General features: G+C 38.4%; 1 protein-coding gene across 3 annotated transcripts; it reads right to left on the bottom strand.

The window, feature by feature from the left end:
* Positions 1 to 515: 515 nt before the first annotated feature.
* Sptz (zinc finger FYVE-type containing 26 spastizin) lies at positions 516 to 21409 on the bottom strand. Of its 3 annotated transcripts, none has more exons than XM_022799943.2 (30): positions 21273 to 21409; positions 19352 to 19532; positions 18835 to 18979; positions 18281 to 18467; positions 17840 to 18111; positions 17362 to 17534; positions 17033 to 17202; positions 16081 to 16263; positions 15495 to 15947; positions 14885 to 15105; positions 14477 to 14659; positions 13992 to 14165; positions 13637 to 13871; positions 12754 to 13022; positions 12306 to 12574; positions 11815 to 12085; positions 11308 to 11547; positions 8127 to 8220; positions 6593 to 7890; positions 6286 to 6460; positions 5452 to 5983; positions 4764 to 4935; positions 4229 to 4424; positions 3611 to 3773; positions 3251 to 3427; positions 2916 to 3143; positions 2410 to 2647; positions 2105 to 2289; positions 1662 to 1803; positions 516 to 1486 (listed from the first exon to the last, which is right to left on the bottom strand). In XM_022799943.2, the coding sequence occupies exons 2-30, from the start codon at positions 19522 to 19524 to the stop codon at positions 1325 to 1327; spliced, it is 7380 nt and encodes a 2459-aa protein (XP_022655678.1). In that variant the 5' UTR covers positions 19525 to 19532; positions 21273 to 21409; the 3' UTR covers positions 516 to 1324. The 3 variants fall into 3 exon arrangements, with proteins under 3 accessions (XP_022655678.1, XP_022655677.1, XP_086838373.1); XM_022799942.2 differs by having other exon boundaries at positions 20964 to 21406; XM_086982247.1 differs by lacking the exons at positions 516 to 1486; positions 1662 to 1803; positions 2105 to 2289; ... (1 more) ...; positions 2916 to 3143; positions 3251 to 3427 and having other exon boundaries at positions 3733 to 3873; positions 20964 to 21409.
* Between the last annotated feature and the right edge of the window lie 39 nt (positions 21410 to 21448).

The raw sequence follows: 21448 nt of genomic DNA, 5'->3' as shown, positions 1-21448 counted from the left end.
TACTATGTATATAAGCATTTATGCTAGGCCTATATAAGTAAGCTTATATATAAGCTTACTATGTATATAAGACTTTAAACATCAAACGAATTTAGACACAGTAATCTGTGTAATAGAAACGTGACGATTGGGCGATACATATTTTAAGTTGCCCGCTGAAACTATTACGAAAACCTGCCATATGTTTTATTTGCATTTACTACTTATACGGATGGTCAGATTAGGAAATATGTTTCATTATAATTTATATTACTACTTTTATTAAAAATTGTTATTGATATTATTAAAAAAATTACGCTAAAAAGGGGAAGTCTTGAAATTGGACACAGTCACTTAAAGAGATAGTTGAGCAATAATCTAAATAATTTACTAAGGATTACATTCTATAGTCAGAAAATACGACATACTTTACGAATTAAAAACGTTCTCCCTAGCCGAATTCGGACTTCATAGCGCTAGATGATTTACCACTAGCTAAACGATTATTAACACTATAGCAAATAACAAAATCCATGTAAATGTAGCACTAAGTAAATCCTTTATCAATTAGACGATATAACATACCATACAGAAGCAAAGTCCTTAACTTGTACATAGCTTTAGGAAAATACAATTCTGTGTGTTAGCTTATTTCTTAAACGTGCTAACAATCTTAGAAATGGAAACCATTATTTACTCTGGTGGGGAAGAAGATATAGTACAAGGCTGTTACATAAAATATAAGTGTAATTATGTAATTATTGTTGCATTAAATATAGTAATGTTATTGCTACAATGTCCATGTAAAAGGCTGACTCTGCCTAACTCAATAGCACTGCCACAAAGGACTGCTTTTCCTCCCTTGCAGTGATCAGTACTTGATGCTACATCCCCGATAGGAAAAAAGAACAAAAAATTGTCTATTTCGCAAAATCGCGGTTATATATATATATATATATATATACGAAGCTCCATGCATACAGCTTACTACTGGCAAAGGTAAACAGCAAAATTTTTATACTTTTGACTATGCATTGGACTTGCTATACGGATATCTAATGACTGTAGGCACTGCACCGTCTCTTCGGTTTGAATAATTTCTTGCACGTAATTATCATTCGCATATTATCGTTCACAGATTTAGTAAGCTATTATCCGTATACGTCATCCTTGCTCATTTACAAAATATACTCAACTTCGAATAGATTATCGCTGTCACAATTAGCTTATGAAATTATAGCGATTCTACCAAACTTAGGTAACATCATTATACTGGATCTCGACCTAACTAATATCGGGAATTTTGCGCGACGAAAGGAATGCAGATATGATAGCATTTCGTAAGTCATCGTCTGTTCTGCAGCCATTTATCGCACATTTTGTAGACTGTTGTTTGTTTAAGTTGAGTAGCTTTCTCACGAATCCTTCGTACTCCGTCTACCTGGCCTAATCTTACTGCCAACATATAGGCCGATCGTAAACGGCCAGACTCCGTGTACGCAACGATCTAAAAAATCGGCCAAGAGAAGAATTAGTGAGGTTTGAATACGTTATTCGACATTAAGATAAACTCCAGCGAGTAGGCCTTCAATAATTGTTGGGCTTTTTTAACTGACTAACAAACTTTGAGCTCAACTCAGAAGCCGTTTATACATAAAAGGAAGCTCAGCTCAACAGGCTACCTTATTCATATCGTCACTGATGAGCTTCAACAGTGAGTCCACAATAACATTCAGCTTCTCTGGATCATTCGTGTTCTTCTTTTGGAAAGTGGCAATCACTGCTATGAACACCTTGTCCATGTTATACAGATCATTGTTATACCTGGCAAGGAAATAAAAACAATATCAGTCGTTTCTGCTTTTTGCAATAGACTTGCAACTATCAGTCACGTGCATAGAATATCATTATTGCATCAACTGCATAGCCAAACCAGCTCTAAATGCGGTGACTAGGTGTACATAGCAATAATACATAAGCATAATTTCGCTTTAAAACGAACAATTTCAAATGGTTATTGTCCTTTTCACACTATTAAAGCAGTATGTCTCTTCGGCGGGACTATAGTAGTACGATAGTATACTGAAACATTTGAAGTATGTATCACTTGAGGTAAGTTAGGTACCCAGATTGCTGGACACACTTCGACAGACGCTGTATTTCGTCTAGATTAACCTCCTCGTTATTTCCGGCTCTGGCAAGGAATTCCACCGCTCTTCTGAGGACATCCATTCCGTCTAATTGGCAGTCGGTCACAACGCGCATACAAAGACCGAAGCCATTTTCCACACTGGAACCGTTCAGCAAAATCTGCGAGAGGCGAGTACATTCAACGATTTAAAATGGTAGTTTTGGTAAAAATTTAGGTAACTATTTGATACAAGGTCTTAGAGGAATGTATCATTGGTGCAATGAAGATAATACACGTACCATTGTTGCAAGATTATGTTTAACATTAACGTCGGTGGAAAAGAGAGTCGGCTTTGGTTTCAAAGTTGGCTGCGGACCCGAAGAGCCACCACATGGACAAAACTTGTCCTTAGTAGTAAGGCCTTTTTTAGTAGGATTTGGTGGATCCAACAAAGTAATCAGGAAGCCATTTTGAGCTTCTTCCCTGCAAGCCAGATAACGGCATACGTCGATCTGGAGCGAAACTGTACTCAAATGACTGTTGGTGACAGCGTGAACATCAAAAACATTTTCATGTTAAATTTCACAGAAGTTTGGATAAATCAGCACAGTAATAACAAGTGTTATATTAAACAGACAGTTTTCGACAAAATGATATTTCTTGTCGCCGTTAATCAGTTTCCAACAGTCGTGCATCAATAGCCAGCGACCTGCAAGTTTTAAGCGTCTTATAATCATCGAACTATTATTACATAATTTGAATGAACTTTACAGAGCTACTTTCAAAGTGATTTAGAAAAACAGACCGGTAAATATCTTTGATTCGCTTAGAATGCTGACCCGCGTCTTCGCTTGATTTCTGATCGTTTTCAAGGCTGCGTTGTAAGAAAAGCTCAAGATATTTCTTAGCATCGGCAAGATGATGGAGCTTCTCAGCAGCCACTTCCTTCATCGAAAGGCTAGCCGTTTCGCTTTCGAAGAAATTAATTGATGTCATCGCAGCTCGCATCCAGTCCTCCATGAAAATCTGGACCCTAAAAGTGGCTAAAGCCGTTAGAAACGTTTTTCGGCATATGTGTGTACGCCTAAATGATAAATGTCTTAATACTCTGTCATATCCTATTACTCTACATAGACTAACCTATATAAAGTGTTCACATAGTTATGTCGCTCGAGGTAGATACAGAGGGAGAGAAGATAGGAATTAAACTTTGTCAGGCAGTGCTCAATCAACTGCATCTGCTGAAAGAATAGTTCCAGAGAGCCCGTCCGAAGACACGGTATGAACAAATTCTCAACAAATATCTGATTTTCGCACCTGAAAAGCAAAAAATGCAGCTAGTAGTTAGCTGATTTAAAGTTATTCCATAAATAATCAGGAAAATACCCTAGGCAACTAAAATTACCTTTAACCACAATATGTTGACCGTATCATGAGTATTTCTAACTGCGACATCAATTCTGGTAGAGCAAGGAAATAGTCAATAAGCAGTGCACTCACTTATGGTTAAGACAATATTCAAGTGCCTCTTTCAGATCCTTTTTACGGCTCAAATATGAAATAATCGTTGAATGGCAGGCAAAACGCTCTAGATAGAACCAACTCTCGGTCGCTACAGTAATCAGGTGGTCCATACTTTGGACAGTTTGATGTTGAATACCATCTGTAAAAACGAAGACAGTCTCTATATATGAAAAGGTAAATTCCAATTTTAGTTCACTCAAACGCTGAGATGCACTCCAATTATCTGTCTTCGACGATGCCTGAGAACCATAAAAATAATATTTATTGTGTACTTTTATGCTTCACTTAACTCTGGTCAGAAATCTCTTCAGCTAAACCTTTTTACCCTCTTCACTGGTCGATGAATTGGAAAAGCAAAACGTAGTAGATAATTTTGTAGCAATAGTCTTCCCTATAAATCTTTCAATATCACAGAGACTGCACATTTTTTTCGGGTTTAAATCATTTGCAAAGCTCAAGAAGTGCTCAGTTAAACACATAACGTCTTCGGCCAGCGAGCACAAAGGATAATACTTATAGTGCGATGCGGCCATAGAGAGTACTATGTAGTGCTAACAGTAATTGCTATATATACATAAACAGCATATTACTCACTTGCTTTAATATTTTTTAAATTGGCGAGTGTGCAATAAACTGCCGCAGATTTTGTAACGCCAGCATAGGTAGAGTTCTCTAGAACAGCCAAGATGTCCTTTAGCAGAGGGCTTTCAGTTTTGGAATTATTTACATCCAAAGGACGTCTTAGGCAGTTCGTTACCAGTTTCTCGCGAGCAGCCGACCAATCGCCTGCCTAAACCGCACAACGTTATACTCTTGTTTAATGTACACACATGAAATGTATCTATACATGCAACACAAACAAAGACTTTTCAGCAACGAATATATCCAGCGCAAAATGATAAAAAAAATACGAAATAAAATACAGCCTCTGAAAAAATTATATTTAAATTTACCTGAGCAAAATAATTTTTTATATAAAGCATAAGAGCAGCTCCAATAACAAAAACAACAATAGCTATAATCACAAAAAAACGTTACTTAAAGATATAGTGATTCCACTTTCGTTAAGCAGAATGCGAAATTAACTGGATCGGTTTTGACGCCATAGTGAGCAGCAGGAAGTGTTTACCTTTAGCATTGACAGCCCCCACGCAGCTTGCACAGCGCTCTCTTCCAAATTGCATTTAATAGAAACCTCCAAAGCCAGTTGAAATCTTTCGGCATCAAGAAGCTTATCGCGAAGTTTGCGATGTACATTACGCCAGTCCTTGTTTCTTATGCCTTTCTGCTGCAAAACTTCTCTGCAATAATTTAGCGTTTGTTTTTAAATTGTTCACTTATGCAGCCCTGCCAGTGGCAACCAAAACAGCCTTACGATGGAAATGCGCATGCCCGAAGTTCTTGCTTATCTCTTGCCATTATATTATAGAGTTCCTCTAACGAAGTATACAGAATAGTTTGCAACTATAGCACCACAGCCGAATGCCCGTAGTTGTGAGACAGGTTCGGGGTCGCCTATCGATTATCTATACTTTCTCTGTTTTTATTTTATAATCCATTTCAGTCCATATTTTTTTGACCGCGTGAATCATATCACCCATACAAAAATATTTGGCGTAATTTTAAACTTGCTTAGTTGAAACGTTCGCCTGTGACAATTGTCTGAAGTATTGAAATACGCCAAGTATGTTTTCTAAAGGGAACATTAGAGTTGCGGACCTTAAGTCTTGGCAAAGGAAAAGCATCCACAATTACTGCATGATGGCGCGATGCCTGTATCGCAAGACGTGCACTACTAAAACAGCTTTTTCACTTACTTGGGAATTAGATCCTGGCAGTTGTTCTTGACAAGCAACTTGAGCAGATCAAGTGTCTGAAGATACGAGTCGCACCATTCCAACGACGCCTCTCTGTTGATCTTGAGTAAGTTAAAACGTGCTTTTAACAGCAGTGTTTGCAACATGGCTATTCCTTGGCCATGATCAATCTCGGACGGGGATCCCAAAAGTGGTACAAGGCGGTCACAGAGGCTTAGAATGAACTCGACCGCTTTTTCTAAATTTGAGTGTCGATCTAGAATAGACAAACACAAGCTTACACTTGGCGCCTGTTCGTAACAAAAAATTCGTCGGGTAGTGGCATTGAATTCGCGGTTATCTTCTCCTATCGGTTCTTTGATACACCACGTAGTTGTAACCCTGAACGGTGTGACCTTTTTAGAGAAAGAATTAGGAGTGAAAGTCTCGATGGCCTCAGTTGCTTCAACAACTTCGGGGTCCGTTGTCTGAACAAAGCAGTCGTCACAAACCCTCACCGGTACTTCGCCATAGCCTTGCACCATAAGCCCGCCTAAACGAATTGATACAATTTATGTTAAAATGTATAGTAATTCAAAGCTTTGCTTATACCTGTTTCCACCTGTTTTGACGCAGAGTCAGTTATGTGTGTGTATATGTATGTGTAACGTACTACACTAGATAAAACGCATTTTATATGTTTTTTGTTACTTGGACGTAAATACACTGTTTCTCAATAGTTTAAGAGTATCTGGATGAGAATATTTTTTTAGAGGTGAGATGTGTTTTTAAAAAAATAATTTTTGAGATAGTTATATAAACGTCGAAAGAAAAAAAAACTGCTAAATCGTATACCTCTAGAAGAACAATTGTTGCACACAACTCGTCCACAGCGCCGACAATGATGTTTCCTGACAAGAAAAGTAAACTTGGTCCGACAAATCATGCATTTTGTAATCTCTTGGTCCCGTACCCATTCTTTTACAGACGGCGTCTTCTTAGGCATTACGAACGAAGAGACAGAACATCTCTAAAAAACATGACAAAACATAATATTAGACTGATTTTCAACTTTGGAAAAAGTACGGGAAGGATAAACCCTCTTGGGATGTTTAATTCCATCTTGACATGTGGTCTCAGCCAATAATGGTTCTAGACTTACTTGTACAGAAGGATTTACTGAAGATCTTTTACTGTGTGGAGTCGTTATGTTGCTCAACTCAAGGGCTTTTTTGGCGAAAACCTCACATAGACCGTCGACTTTCGCTATGAATTCTGGTGTTAGAGACTCTGAACGCGCGAGTATTTCGTCCACGAGGTCTAAACGGCCATTCATAAGAAGTGCCTCGATAATCAGTTCTGGCCATTCATCCAAATGAAGATACTCCCACCTTTGGGCCACTGGAATTATCAACAAAGCTTCCAGGCCTAGTGCTTGCGTTTTTAAACGCTTGACAAGAGCCTCTTCCTTAAAATAAATTGAGATCATGTATCGAAGCAAGTAAAGTTTTCCTCTGCACGGCGTCAACTGATACAGCAGTCGTCGACAAAATGCTAATCGTGCTTCGATATCAGAAATACTGTCAACAGTTCGAAGTCCAGCAAAGTAGTGTTCCTCGCAAGCCAAGGAAAACTGGTGGTACGTGCTTAATTCGGTAACTGTCTGATTCAGCTGCGTGTTGCTTGGATCCACAAGACCCAGTGATGAAATCTTATGGATAAAATCGAAGTGATTCCCTTCGCGAAGTTTGGAAATCACCCACGGTATATCTTTTACAACTAACCGCCATTCAATATGAAGCAGTCTTCCGATTGACTGATACAGCAGGATTCGCTCCATCTCGGTTATCATTTTCGCATAATGAGTATCACTCTTAGGTACAACACTCTTCAACGCCTTGGTGGCATTCTCGATATCCTTGTCCAACCAATTAATATAGTTCTCAACAAATGCAGCTGCCTTCGAAGTCGAATTATCCAGTCTAAGAAGATAACAGTAGTGCTCCTTAGTGAGAATCTTGAAGATCTGCTGTTTTAGATAATAAAGTTTTGAGGTAACTAAACGGTTACCGCAAATAGCATCGCAAAAATCGATGCAGTCCAACATCTTCACAAGCGAATCCGAAGACTCGAGCACATTCCAGATATCTTCAGCTATATTTCCCGACAAAACCGTCTCCTTGGCATCTGGCAGCACATCCAGAATTCGCTCAAGTGCCGAATTTCCTTTGAGCTCGGTCCAAAGGTTTCTGTTCACTTTATCCCTTTGTTTTGCTGTGAGTTGAAGTATAACCCCTACAGGGGCACAGTGCTGCTCCATGTACCGAACGACACTTAAGGGGAGCTGCAGCCCGGGTTCTTGCTGGCGTTTGCAGATATCCGGAGAAAACGAAGCTGGGTGAAGATTCAAGAAGAACTTTGATGGACGAACAAAATCCAATGTGAGACCACTACCATTCACTGTAAAATCGAAAAAGTATGTATTGCTGATCCTTTTGAAACCTTTATATTAATTACATGCATCCTTATTGGTTCTCTGTTTATTTTTCACTCATCTGCAAAAATGTTCAATGGTCAGCAACTATTCGTGGGCCAAGAGCTCTCTTTTCGATTATGTCTAACGCTTCTTTAATCATGTTATATGCCATTATAGAACTTTTATGAGCGAACTTGCATCTCATAAGTCCTTCACTTACTTTTCAAACCAGTTATTCGTTGTATGTCCCAATCAGCATCTTTCATAAAGTACTTCCCTTTGATTATCTCCTCCATTTGCCATGGGACGTACAGCTGAAGTTGCAAACCGCATGTTAAGGTTTGTTGATTGACATATATTATGTGACAAATACCGTCATACGTATTGACGTAAATCATAAACCATTAATATCGAATAATTGCCTAATTGAAGCTCTAACTATAATGTCCTAGTATTAAAAGATCGGTTTTAAGAAAGTTATTAAGTTATATAAATAAAAATATTATATAAATAAAAAAAATTAAATAAAAAGAAAGTTATTATAGCGACACTTGTCGTGAATCGGTAATTATTTAAATTATTTAAAGCCACTATGGTTAATGAAATAACAGACGTCTAATGATTTCTTAATCTCATTTAATATTTGAAAAGGCTTAAACGTATGATGATTCCCAATTTTCAACGACGATGCGACAAACTTCAACTTTGTTAACTTAATCGAAAATAAACAAAGTTTTCTGAAACATACCCATTTTACGATCCATGTATATTATCAACGAAGCCTCTGCCCGCCGTTCATTTTTATTTTGATGTTCGTCAGACATTTGGTTAGTATTAGGTTGGAATATAAGCAGTGCCGCTGTCTTTATATATTCATATTTGAAATTTAAATACTTGAAATATTCCCCTTTTCGTTGACCTGTCCAGGATTTTATTTCCTTATCTTTGCTTTGCTTTTTGCTGAGGTTAAACAGCTGCGGAAGCTACATGGGATATTTGTGCCGCTTGGAGCAAGCTCCTTGTAACTAAGAGAACTGCTCAAAAGAGTTTGTTAAGTTCAAAATGGAACCTTGAACCCGGAGAATTTATCTCATCACAATCGGATTAAACATATTATGAAAGGCGGCTGCCTACTGACCCTCAACATCTTGCCAGATACCGGTCAATACGCGGCCACAACGACAGATTTCTGCATAGAATAGTCGCAAGTAATGAGAAGGTGGTGGCTCTACATTACATTTAAGCCAGTTTCTATCTTAAAAACCCATTTTGATTTCAACTTTGAATTATGAATTGAAATTATTAGTTTGGAATTAGCTTCCTGTCTCGGAACTCTTGTTCTGGAAGTTCCTCTCGGAACTCTATCTCGTTAGCCATGGGTAATAACCCATGAAGTGGGAGTTGACAGCAAGTATCACGTGGTGCACGAATAATTACTGATAACGGTGTTCATGATGACGTGTGATAACGGCAAAAAGTAACTAGATATCATTATGTTTGCTTATATTTATTACTTTCGGTCTTTATCACTCCCGGTTAAGTCAGAACATGCACGGTACTCTCTACAAGCTCACGTATCGCGAACATGACTTGACCCGTGTACCACTTTATGTGAAGTGGATTAATTTCGATAGAAATTTTGAGGAGGTGTACTCCGCAAAGATTCAAAGAAGTCCACAACCTTTAATCGGTTATGGGCGTATAATCATGCAGTAGCTCAAACACTCGGCAGCTCCGCAGGATTGACCACCCCTAAGTACGTCCATAGATTGCTACAGCAAGGTTGTTCTGGTTCCTTTGAGATTCGCTGGTACCGTTTAGTGTGTTCGGAATATCGATTAAATATCGAAAAGTTTATGCCTACTAGAAAGGCAGTGCTATGGGCATTACATCTGTATGTTTTAGTTCGAGATCAGTTTATTATTTTCATATTTTGTGCGTATCACTTAATGTAATATCAAATAATGGAGGTAACGTGTACGACTGAGCGACTAAGAGTTATACAAAGTCTCCTACATTACGACTTTCTTTATGATGTTTATTCATTCCTGGGATTTAGTAATCACAGCAAACCAGGGGAAACGGGAAGCGAACAACAAGGTATCTGGCACTATCCATGCGAATAAAGACATGCGGTGAGCGTGCTTCTGACGAAACTGTATTACATTTCACGAAAATCCACAATGCGTATAAGACATTTCGAGTGGTGAGGACTTTCCACAAGGGCATTCGTGCCGGTTCGTTGCCGTAGCGATTTACAAACACGGTCTCCCCCACTTGATCTGACTGTTTGACAGCAGTGGTTGAAAGCTTTATTCATTGTGTACTTTGTCACTAATAGTGTAATGTAATCGTGACTAATAATATGTGTACTATTGACACGTTGATTAATGGAGTCAACTTCGCGTTAACCAGTCGTACAACCGTGTTCGGTGTGTGGTTATAGATAAACACTGAACAAACAAAAAATTTGCTTAAAAATACTTGGAAAATACTAAAAAAAATACTTAGACAATGCTGATCAGTGGTAAAAGCAAAGAGCGATTTTACGGTTTCTATTTTGTTTTTGTTTTGTAACCGGGACCGGTGCAAGTGGCGTTCTTTTTTTCTTGGCACGTCCCTGCACTGTTCTGTTCCTACCCAATTGTTTTTGTTGATTTAAATAATAGATTCTTACTTAAATTTAGTGGTCCAATCACAGAGCAGTGCAGCGGAGGCATCCTATATGTCCAGAAGCTAATCAAGCTATTTACAGCAATAATAGTAATCAAAAGCACACAGAAAATACACCTTATTCCAGTCTCGACTTTGAGTACCTGGGAGTACAGGGTACCAGGAGAAACCGAACTCATAAACACAAGTTCTTTAAAAATTAGATTTCACTGCATTTACAAGTGCAATGGTGGCCTCGGCCCAGAATAGAACGACTTTCCAAATGGCGTCTAAGAGATTACACATCACTCGAGCTTCAAACAAGCAACTAAAGCCTTTTTCTCAAGTAGCAAAAGTAGCCATTTTATGCGCTGGTTGTTCTCCAGCCTACACAGAAACTGATCTGTCCGCACAGGTCAATTATGCAACCTGGCTATGGCCAGAAGAGAAGTACCATGCCCCAGCATTTTTTGAAAAAATAGCAGAACTTTTGTTCTCTACTCTAGTCTGTCGGAATAGTTTTATTGTTATCACATATATTTTCAAACCCCCCAGTGTTAAATAACAAATGATCCACAGAAGGGTATCTTACGCTGCTTCAACTGATTTAGATGCTTAGTTACGAGTAGTACAAAGTTCCGTCTATATCGTCCGTATTTCTGTCGATTTATTATTAAACTGAATTTAAATACGTGCGCGACTAAAAACATAGTTCCAACGTTAGTACTTAAACCCTCTATCACACTAACTTTTTTATTTTCGTTGTCAACCTTAACCATGGGTATAGCTTTGGCGAATCCCTCGTTAAGTTGATCCTCCGTTTCGATAACTCGTAGCGGCGGATCGCCCTCGCAACATTGAACAAGCGAAAATACCGTCAGATGGCTCTGCGCGGGCAAAAATGGCTGCGGAGCGACTGCAGCTGCTGCAGTTAGCGGGGCCGCGAGCCGTGGTAACGAATGGCCACAGAAAAGGATCGAATATTTCAGCTGTACGGATACATAGCGGACACATATAACAATCAAACCATTGTCATTCAATTTATAGTACAGTAAATGCAGATAACGGCAGGGAGGTACACATAAGATAACGGCAAATGAGACTAAAGCTAGCTCGACTATTCCTATTTAAGGTTTCGTAGAAATGTGGAAATGTGGAAAACAACTATTCAAAGATTTTTAAGACCATAATTAATGACATAGTACTGTTTTATGATGTTTAGCATAGAGCGAAGACATGCACTATCAAAAACATACTTGCAGTATTGTGACTACGCCCATGCAGCCAATCTCGTAGCCATATAGACTTTCATCAATTTGTCTTTCCAATGTAGACTGGATCAGAGGCAGCCCTTTTCGGTATCGGTGGATGAAACGTTCAAGCGTGAGACAGTGTAGCACGTTCAGAAAAAATGGGATCCGTTCCTCGGAGTTCAGCTTTGTCAGATCAACGTTGGAAAGTTCACGAGTCGATTCACGCCATCTTTCAAACTGAGTCCAAAACGCAACCTCACGAAGGTTATCATACCTGTTTGAATACAAATTAAGTTTTTGTTAGAATAACTTATAAATATAATACGATAAACAGTGTACGTATAATAAAACTTTTCCGCTCTTTAAATAGTAATGGTTTACCCAAAAACACCATTGCCTAAATCGAAATGACTAACATATTTTTACCATAAATTATACAATACGAAACTTCAATTACACACGATGAAAAGAAGCTTGAATCCTGTTATATTTACCTCTCCATAACTAGCTTTTTAGGGCATGGACATCTCTCTCGAAGGATATCAATCAACTGCGAGAGCATCTTTTTCGCGACGAATGAGGCGTTACGTGAGAACTGATTACCACCGTTGCTAGTTTGAATGGTGCCTGCCAACGAATTTTTATGGCTTCCGCTATTTGAACTTCCGAAAGGTACACCTGAAGAAAGCCTGTCAGCATTAAGGACCTTGACGGTTAACGAATCCGAATGCGTAGTCGTGCGCATGTAGATATTCGAGAGTATCTAAAATCACAAAAGATCCTGTTATGCAACATCCAGGTAGTATTCAGGCCAAATTATGTCCACAGTTTATTTCAGATTTGGTGCTTTTTGCTGTTATATTTTTCATCTAAGTCGTTCGCTGCAACATATTTAATCACCAAACAGAAGAACCAATTGATCTGTTTTTAATGCCTACTAACCTCTTTGGAGACACACTGCGTGATGTTGAGTTTCATATTTGAAGCAAATTCTTCAAGTTTTGTTGGCGAGACTTGGTCATGCAATATTAACTTAAGCAAAGTCATCGACGGAGAACATTCTTCCAAGACTCGAAAATAACACCCACATCCTGGGCCACGTAGCAAAGCACAATTACGCTGCTCTGGACATAAACTTTGCTGCTTTTCCTCTAACGCTTTGTACACTTGTCTGGCATGTGCGTACAGTGCGCGAGTAAAGTCAAAATTAACTGAAACCAACGATCATCGAAGTGTCTTTATATAATAATGGATAATGTTGTTTTCACTTGAGGAGTCCAGTCTAGCTGGAATTTATTTTAAAATCGTATTTTGAACTGAATAGGGGAACAGTACTGTGCAATACTGGCAGTTTATGTTTCCATGGAAGTTTAATTTTACTTATTTATTAATGTAAATACTTACAAACTACGGATTTCCCAATGAAGAATTTTCCTACAAAAGAATCTACTTCATTGAATATGAAGAATACATTATCAATGAGTTTTTCTTCTGCTAGAACTACTACTACTAAGGGCCAAATGGGATGGTCTTGGCTTAATGGTTTCTAAGGTCTGAGCAAGTACTGAAATGGACTTGGCCCTTTATTACGAAAAACCTTATTTTTGTTTAACATTTGTTTAACCAACTTTTGAAATCTTTGTGTTGCAAATTCCTTCAAGATATTGTGCCAAAAACATATCAACAAAAATTAAAATATAAACCTTTGTACCTAGATACGTCATTAACAAGGCTATCATCGTATGCCCGATTATTAAGTTTTAACTAAATGATGTCAGCATATGACTCTGTTCAACACTACTTTCTTGAGGTATAATTAACGTACACTGGCTAAGACGAGTGCGGTACTTTCGAATTTCAGTTCCCACCATTTTCCCTAGTCTGAAAAACTCCTGGTACACTTCAGAGATTGAGCTGCCTTTCTCCTGCTCTTGGCAAAGGAGTTTCCCAACTTTATCGAGAGTAACTCGAAGTGCTTTCCAGAACGTCAACTCGTTTCGAATTTGTACGCCATCCAAGTGACACGTCGACAGGTTTAGTGCTTTGTTTAGAGTTAAATGCTGCAATGTAATAAACAAATTTAGCTTTCAGTATAATTAACTATATTGTGCATAACTGAGCACACTGAAGCAAAAAAAATAAGAACAGTAGAAATTAACATTTTACGTCAAATGGCTTACCGTATCGGCCAGTTTTTCGCAAAGAGATGCCAACATGCTGGAACCTTTGTTGATTGCTTGGTACGCGTTACTGGTTCCATTGTCCTTCGAAAGATCTGCCGAGTACGTGAGCAGCTTATGAGCAATCGCTAAGCTCAAACCCGATGTGAATGCAAGATTCATGTAGAAACGACACTATAATTGAAAGGTGAATAATTATGCATTAATTGTCGAAAGATTCAACAAACCTAATTTGACTCTTTCTTTTCAAAATAAATGCTTTCTGCATATATAGTGACACAATAAATGTACTAACATGAAAAGAGAAGTGCATAGCTAAACTTCAAAATATAGACAAGTGATGGCTGATGTTTACATAAGCAAACCAATAAAACTCATCGAAGTGACGTCCATTAAACGACTATTTAAGTACTCCGCTGAACCCGCCAACAGGTATCTATGTACGGGTATTAAGTGGTTCATGTACAAGAGTTTGTTGCGCTCACCAAACTTTCGAAGTTGGACAAAAGTGGTCGGGCCTGAAGGAATGAATCGATGGCAGAAAATATCACACTTGAGCCTGCATTGGCTTTTTGAATTCTAATCAACTCCTCTTCGATTTGCGGCATCGCAAGACAGAACTCAAGTTCTGCTCCACTTGTGGCGTGCGTATTGTCCAACATGGCAAACTAACAACAAGATGAGATACGACAATTACAGGAAAATAAATGTATACATATCAATTGTTGGATATGGGACCTAGCAGCTGAACACAGCGTCATTATGCTAAGCAAGCCGGAAGCTGTATGAAAAGTTAAAATGCAAACCGTTCCTATTTTCCAAAATTCTGTTTTTCCTCACAACATGGCGGGTTATGGAACAGCTTGACAGTAAAAACATATCTCAAAGCATACCTGTCGAACCTGGAGGGCGCGTTCATAATCACCCTTCCAGAGGCAGTGCCTCAAAAGAGCGTCCATCGTAGAGAGCATTAGCTCGACCACTGAAGCCTGAGGTGCCCGAGGCACCATCTGGGCTATATATGACTTTGTTCTGACTCGAGCAGTGCGACGTTTTCGAACGCCCGGGGATGTGCTAGGACCTCCACTTCCACGCGTCAATGGGTTTGACAAGTCTAAAGATACAATCCGCTCCCCATTTTAGAATACATAATTTTTGGAGGCCACAGTTGTTGCCACTGATGCGACTATATTGACTACAAAAAGCTTGACACGATAGTTTTAGAAGACAATGAAGAAGCTATCTATTATTATATAACACTCGGTTATCTACTAATGAATTCGAGGCGAAAAGCGATAAACAATAAACAGACATTGCTGATACACTGCCCTATTACATAGAGCATTGAGTTCTATATAATTAGCTATCTGGTCGCACACGTTACACATATAAATACTGGGACTCAACAATGCTTAGGACAAAACATCCGCAACCGTTGATAAAATCAATGTTCTCATCTTCAGAATGAATGTCTAAGTGAATGCATGCGATGCTGTTACTCACCCTCAGCTTCGATGTTTTCTACATATTTAATACTAAGCGGGAGCTGCTCTTCCACGAGCTCCAGCCTCCATCGGGCATTTGTTACATGGGCAAGAAGAGTCTCGAGTCGAATTGGCAGATCTTCGTTATGAGGCAGGTTGAGCTTGCTAGTATGGATATGAGTTAGCAGAACGGGTAGCAACGTGCGGATGAATTTCTTCGGTGCTAAAAAGCCACTACCACGAATGCAGTGGCTGCTGTCTGCTGACTTGTAACGTGAGCTACCTTTATTGGTCTGGATATCCTCCTTAGATGGCGCCTCATCTTCATGCAATTCACGGTGGCTTATGAAAAGCAGTGAAAATATATTCTCCAACACCTCGACCTTGAGCTCGTTGCTCGGAAGTTCTAACAGCAGATCCTCCATTGCACTGAGTTCAGGAGTTACCAAAGCATCGAATGAAACATCTGGTCCTAATTGAAAAGAGTCATAGTCACAAAGTGTACAAAATTATTAATAGCAATACAGAAATATCACAACGAATGGATATTCTCAGTGTGCGAAAGCGTTAATCATTCCGACCAAGAGTAAGTTAATTTTTCTCACCATGCTGTTCAATGTACTTGACTATATCGTGCGTATTGTCAAGCTTAGGTTCTAGATCACTGCTTCGAGGCTGAAAAATCGAGTTTCGATCTATCCGACGTTCAGCAATCAGAATAGCAAAATGCAGAGCTGCAGAGACGTGTTTCAGAGCAAGGACACCTCTAAGTATATGCGATTGGTAGTCTGAAAGGGACGGAAGTCTGATCAGGCATAATAATCCGATAATGGTAATGCATATAAAATATTTATAAATAAATTGAAAAGATTCTGGCATCTGCCAATTTGAATAAAATTATGTTACAATAATTTGTTGGTATCGTCCCAATGTTTGTATACGCACATTAAGTTATATTGCCGACTAAAATTCCTTTTTATTTTTACTAAGTATAATTTTGGTGGAAACGAGTCAGCATTCTCGCATGTGCTTTTGTGAAGCATAGTCGTTCGGTACGAGCCTGGCATCAGATTTACATTCTTGATTTCTAATGTAGCCACTAGTATAACTGCTTCGCTTTTCTATATATTTTCCTTATTTATTATGCAAGAACAACTTTTCTATATATCGGATCATGACATGGGTGGGCCAAATACGAAATACCTGGTGGCGCAACTAAAATAGTACCACCGACTCAGACCATAGACGTGTAGTCTATCTCAAGTCAATTCCGAGGTTTCCCGTTTTTTTTTGGCAAAGCTGAGACGTCTTAATAAATCTCACATAGCAAAGATCCGCTTATTAATATCAGGCTGAATTCCGCTATGAGTATAATTACCTCAAAGCTGCCGCTATACGACTAAAAAGGCTTCCTGCCTATGTCAGCCAGTAAACACATTTAAAGAATTATCACTGCAAACTTACTATATCATTTATATTATATTTAATAAAAAGCATTTCAAATCCCTAGAAAAACTAAACAAATCATAGTGATGCTCTAAAACGTCAGAAGCATACCATCGTTGACGATATGCATAACTTGTGCATCCTTCATTCCGCGCAGCGCGCCAGTCGAATAAACAACGCGTAACAGACTCTGAGTCTGCCGTTGGCCAACAAGGTCTAACAGAGTAGAGGTCTTTGTCACCGAAGAAATAAGGCGACATTCACGAACAATTGTCGCCATCCTAACATTACAAATAACAAAAATTCAAATAATAATAAGGGATAAGGAAGTCCGGTGCCACATACTAAAGCGATTACCTAATATAATATAATAACCATATTTTCATCGTTATATATTGCTTCTTAACTAATAACCATGTTAAGGATGTTATATGGTATACCTTAACACCAAAGGATCTTTCGGAAAACGCCTTTCAAGCTCGTCAAGTCGGGTAAAGGCCACCTTTGCTGAAAGCTGTTCCCAACTAAACATAAGCGCTAACGGTAGCAAATTTACGCCAGGTAGATTCTTCGGTAGCTTTGAATTATTTACCATTGCTGTTATCAGATTGTCCTAAAGGAAACAACAAAATAACATGAAAACTAATGGATCTGGATTCTACCTATCAAATACAATTTAAAATAGGACCGACCATAGCAGAGAATAAACTCATTTTTTAGTCGATGTGATTCGGCTTTAAAAACCCTGCAGTGTATTCATATATATATATAAATTTACGAGTTAGCACTAAATTTATATATGCAAATTTCTTCAAATACTCGTAAAAAGATACTACATGTTTGTTCTTGTAAAAACAAAACTGTTTAATGCCCCCATTTCTACTGACGAATTATTACAGCAAAGTTAAGCATCATTACCAGGTGAAGCTCTAGAAAGTGTTGATTGCCTTGCGCTTTAGCCTGACTGAGTATGCATTCTTTGTCACTTATGGCCTGTAGTAGTTTGCGTTGGAACGAAATATTTCGGCACCCAATGGCGAGTGACATTAGCCGTTCAGCTCTGCGAGGAAGCACGGCTTCTACAAGCTGGTCTGTTAAAATCGTGACCAGCTCGTCTGGCACATTGTTGCACGAAGATGTAAAGCCGATCAGTTCCTGAAGTTTATCCATCAGTTGATCAATGGACCAATCTAAACAAAAATCAATAAAAAAATTATCGTTAGCTTATAATACGTTTACTAAAAATTTATAGTAGAGTATTTTCTCAAATATCATGACATATCCTTTTTAAAATTTTACATTAGGCAACATACGCCGGAATATTGAAATTATTAATCTAACGTGATCAATGGCGATTACCCGAGTTTGTCCGTTGCATTTCGACGCATACTTGCTGTACGCACTCCAATGTAACGTAAGGCAGCTTTAGGACTTCGAGAACGATAAATAGACTTATCGAAGGTCTAGGTACGAGACAATGCTGACGAAGAGCATTTAGGACGCGCTGTTCCGGCACAGATTCCTGTGTATAGGACTCGAGCAAGAGCTGGTTGAATATAGGAAAAAAACAAGCGACAGGTTGCAATAATTTTAGTATCAAGCTGTCAAACGACCGTACGCGCAGGTTTCTTGTGAACATTTGCTTTTTCAGCAACCTTATGTGTCGATATACAAATGCAACAACATTAAAGTTTATTTCGCAGTTTATGAAAATCGAATCATCTTCACATCAGTAATCGAAAAAGTGGTGTGCCAGTCGCAGCAAAGATGCTCATAGCTATGCAACAATAACCTAAGCCGAGTAGCTAATAACGTATTCTCATATTTTGTTTCAGGTCAAAAGTATATCAGGGATCAGATACTACCTTAGTTATAAAAAGAAACGTTAATATTGATTTATTCAAGAAACTTACATATTTAATCTCATCATCGAGTTGTGGGATATTGCGAAGTAAGTAACGGAAAGCCGCGTCCTTTATGAGTTTCTCGTCGCCCAGACATTGAGCCGCGAGGAAGGCCAAATGTTCAGGATTTCGGACATTCGCTTCCAAGCAGTAGCTGGAATTAGTCATCATTATTGCTCATCGCTTTATTGCTATTGCAAGTGATTCAGACATGAAAACAAGCATAGATAATCTTGTGTGACCAACCAGTAACGTATATAGCCATATAGTGGACAATGAAACGTTATTCTGAGCTACAAATCGTTCTGTTAGAGAAAATCCTGTAACTCAATACGTAACAATGTTACAGATACGTAAGCTCAAGGCAAAGACAAGTTTCTAATTTGTCATAACTACTTCGGCATAAGCTAAGAGTCCATATTCTGTATTTTCAACTCAGATAATATAATTTTCTGATTTCTACATAGGGACCTACTGTTCTAAACGAGCTAATTGTGAGGTTTGCTATGGAAATAATTTCTTTTACCTGTTTAGCTGGGGCTGAAGAGCAACACTGGTGAGAATCTCAGTCACCTGTCGCTTCTCCTCTTCACCGACAAGAAACTCGATAAAAGCTTCGACAACCTCCCATTGTCCCAGAATGAGATGCGTCTTAAGCTCGCTAATGATGTCTACTTCTGTTACGTAGCGCCGCAACATGGTGGAAACTATAATAATGTAGTGGCAATGTTCAAGAATATGGCGACAAGAAGCAGTATCTCACTAAGCAAATATTCTAATTAAGTATTTGATTTATGGGTATGGCCAGTAGTACGGCAAAACACCCATGAAAAAAATCTCCTTTGTCTTACATTTTTTTTCTTAAAAACATATTTTAGCTCAAATGTTTGTTATTTTTTTTCACCTGTGATGACTACGTTTGGTCATAAGTACATTATAACTTAAAATGGGCAATGTTATCATTTTTTCAAACGTTGACAAATTGTGGAGAAGCGAAAAGCAAGTCCAACCAGTTCTATGCAACTTGCGTTATTTGCGAGTGGTCCTTTTAACATAACCTCTCTACAAATTGAGGCCCTTTTTATACATCTACCCACACAATTATACGTAACACAGTATCCTGCAAAACTCATCGATGGTGCAAAGAACAATAGTCACTGACTATTAAGGCTTTGTGCTATCACTCTGATTTTTTTTACATTTTGTGCCCACATAATTCGCTTTTGAGTCCTGTATTATATAGAGTGTTCGTGACCGGCAATTCAATCGAGCTTGGCCATATGCACGGGCAGAGCTGTATTCTAGCGAAAATATCGAGTCATAGTGCTATACGCGGATATGATTACGCCCCTCCAACTTGCTGATCGTTATCCCGATATATTAAGTTTTTGAATCGTTAAGATTATATTTTCAATATATAAAAGTGTACAGAATCCTCCGCTCGTTTAATTTTAGCAAACACCGATTTCATGATAACAATATCAGTTTACTGGCCGTCGTAAGGTTATCCAACGAAGAAAAGATTGTCTCGATCCAGTAAAACAAATGGACAATAACGAAGCCATTAGTATTAATTTCATTCCAACGTGTGACTCGTCAATAGATATTTAGCAGCACCTTTGGACATATTTTCTAAATATTGCACTTCTAAATATCAATACTTATGCTGGTAATCCAATTCATTGCTTCGATGGGTTGTTTACAAAATAGGTCGAAATCATATAGTGACACTCTAGTAGAAGGGACACATTTGCGAAATGTATATTATTTCAGTTATTTCCTCTGACTTACATAAGATTTAGACGAAATACTAATACGGCATAAGTCAAAATATACAATTAAATTAACATGTACAACGCAGCGAACTCGACTAAAATTTGTCCGTGTCAACAAGCTATTTACACAGTTTGCCTTAACTTTTTTAAATTCTGGATGCAAAAGTTTGTGTTAATGAAAGGTAAACAACAGTTGAGAACTATAAATTAAAACTACAAGTCTATGTTAAAGGAAACAATGAGAAAGTTCTAGTTGCTGTGAACAAAATCTTTCAAGTAAGATTTTACTCCGCAGCAGTACTCGATGTTGCTACTAGTACTAGTTTCTATGTTGAGTGTTCACTCAAAAACAAACGAACTTACATTACAGGTTCTTCAGCAGAACCAGCTGACATAAAATACTGTCCGTATTTATCTAGTGACGTTCTTTATTTATGTCGAAAACTTAGATGAAGTGCTATACGATAGCCACACTGTATAGCGTATCTGTTTCGTTATTTTACTCTGAATATTTATGCACTAGACAGGTTTGTATTAATGCTGAATGGAAAGTTCAGTGCAGGCTAAATAAAGTTTCATTTTGAACAGATAGCACGTTCGGTAAACACTAGGCGTCGGCCGATTACAATTGTCTAACATTGAACAATTAAACAGCGTACAAGGAAAACGCACATGTAGGGAATATTCCGACAGCTAGAGATCACATCCTTGGCACCGATAGTTAGCTTGCAATTCACTTCGACACACGCTTCGTCGACTTTCTCTTCCAGATCACATGATCGACACTGAACGGTATCGCAAGCTTGGACGAAAAACTGACACAGACAATGAAATAGAACAGTTCTGTG

Source organism: Varroa destructor, unplaced genomic scaffold (genome assembly GCF_002443255.2).
Source record: "Varroa destructor unplaced genomic scaffold, Vdes_3.0 BEIS01000003.1, whole genome shotgun sequence".
NCBI classification, from domain to species: domain Eukaryota; kingdom Metazoa; phylum Arthropoda; class Arachnida; order Mesostigmata; family Varroidae; genus Varroa; species Varroa destructor.
This window is presented reverse-complemented; position numbering and strand designations above follow the sequence as displayed.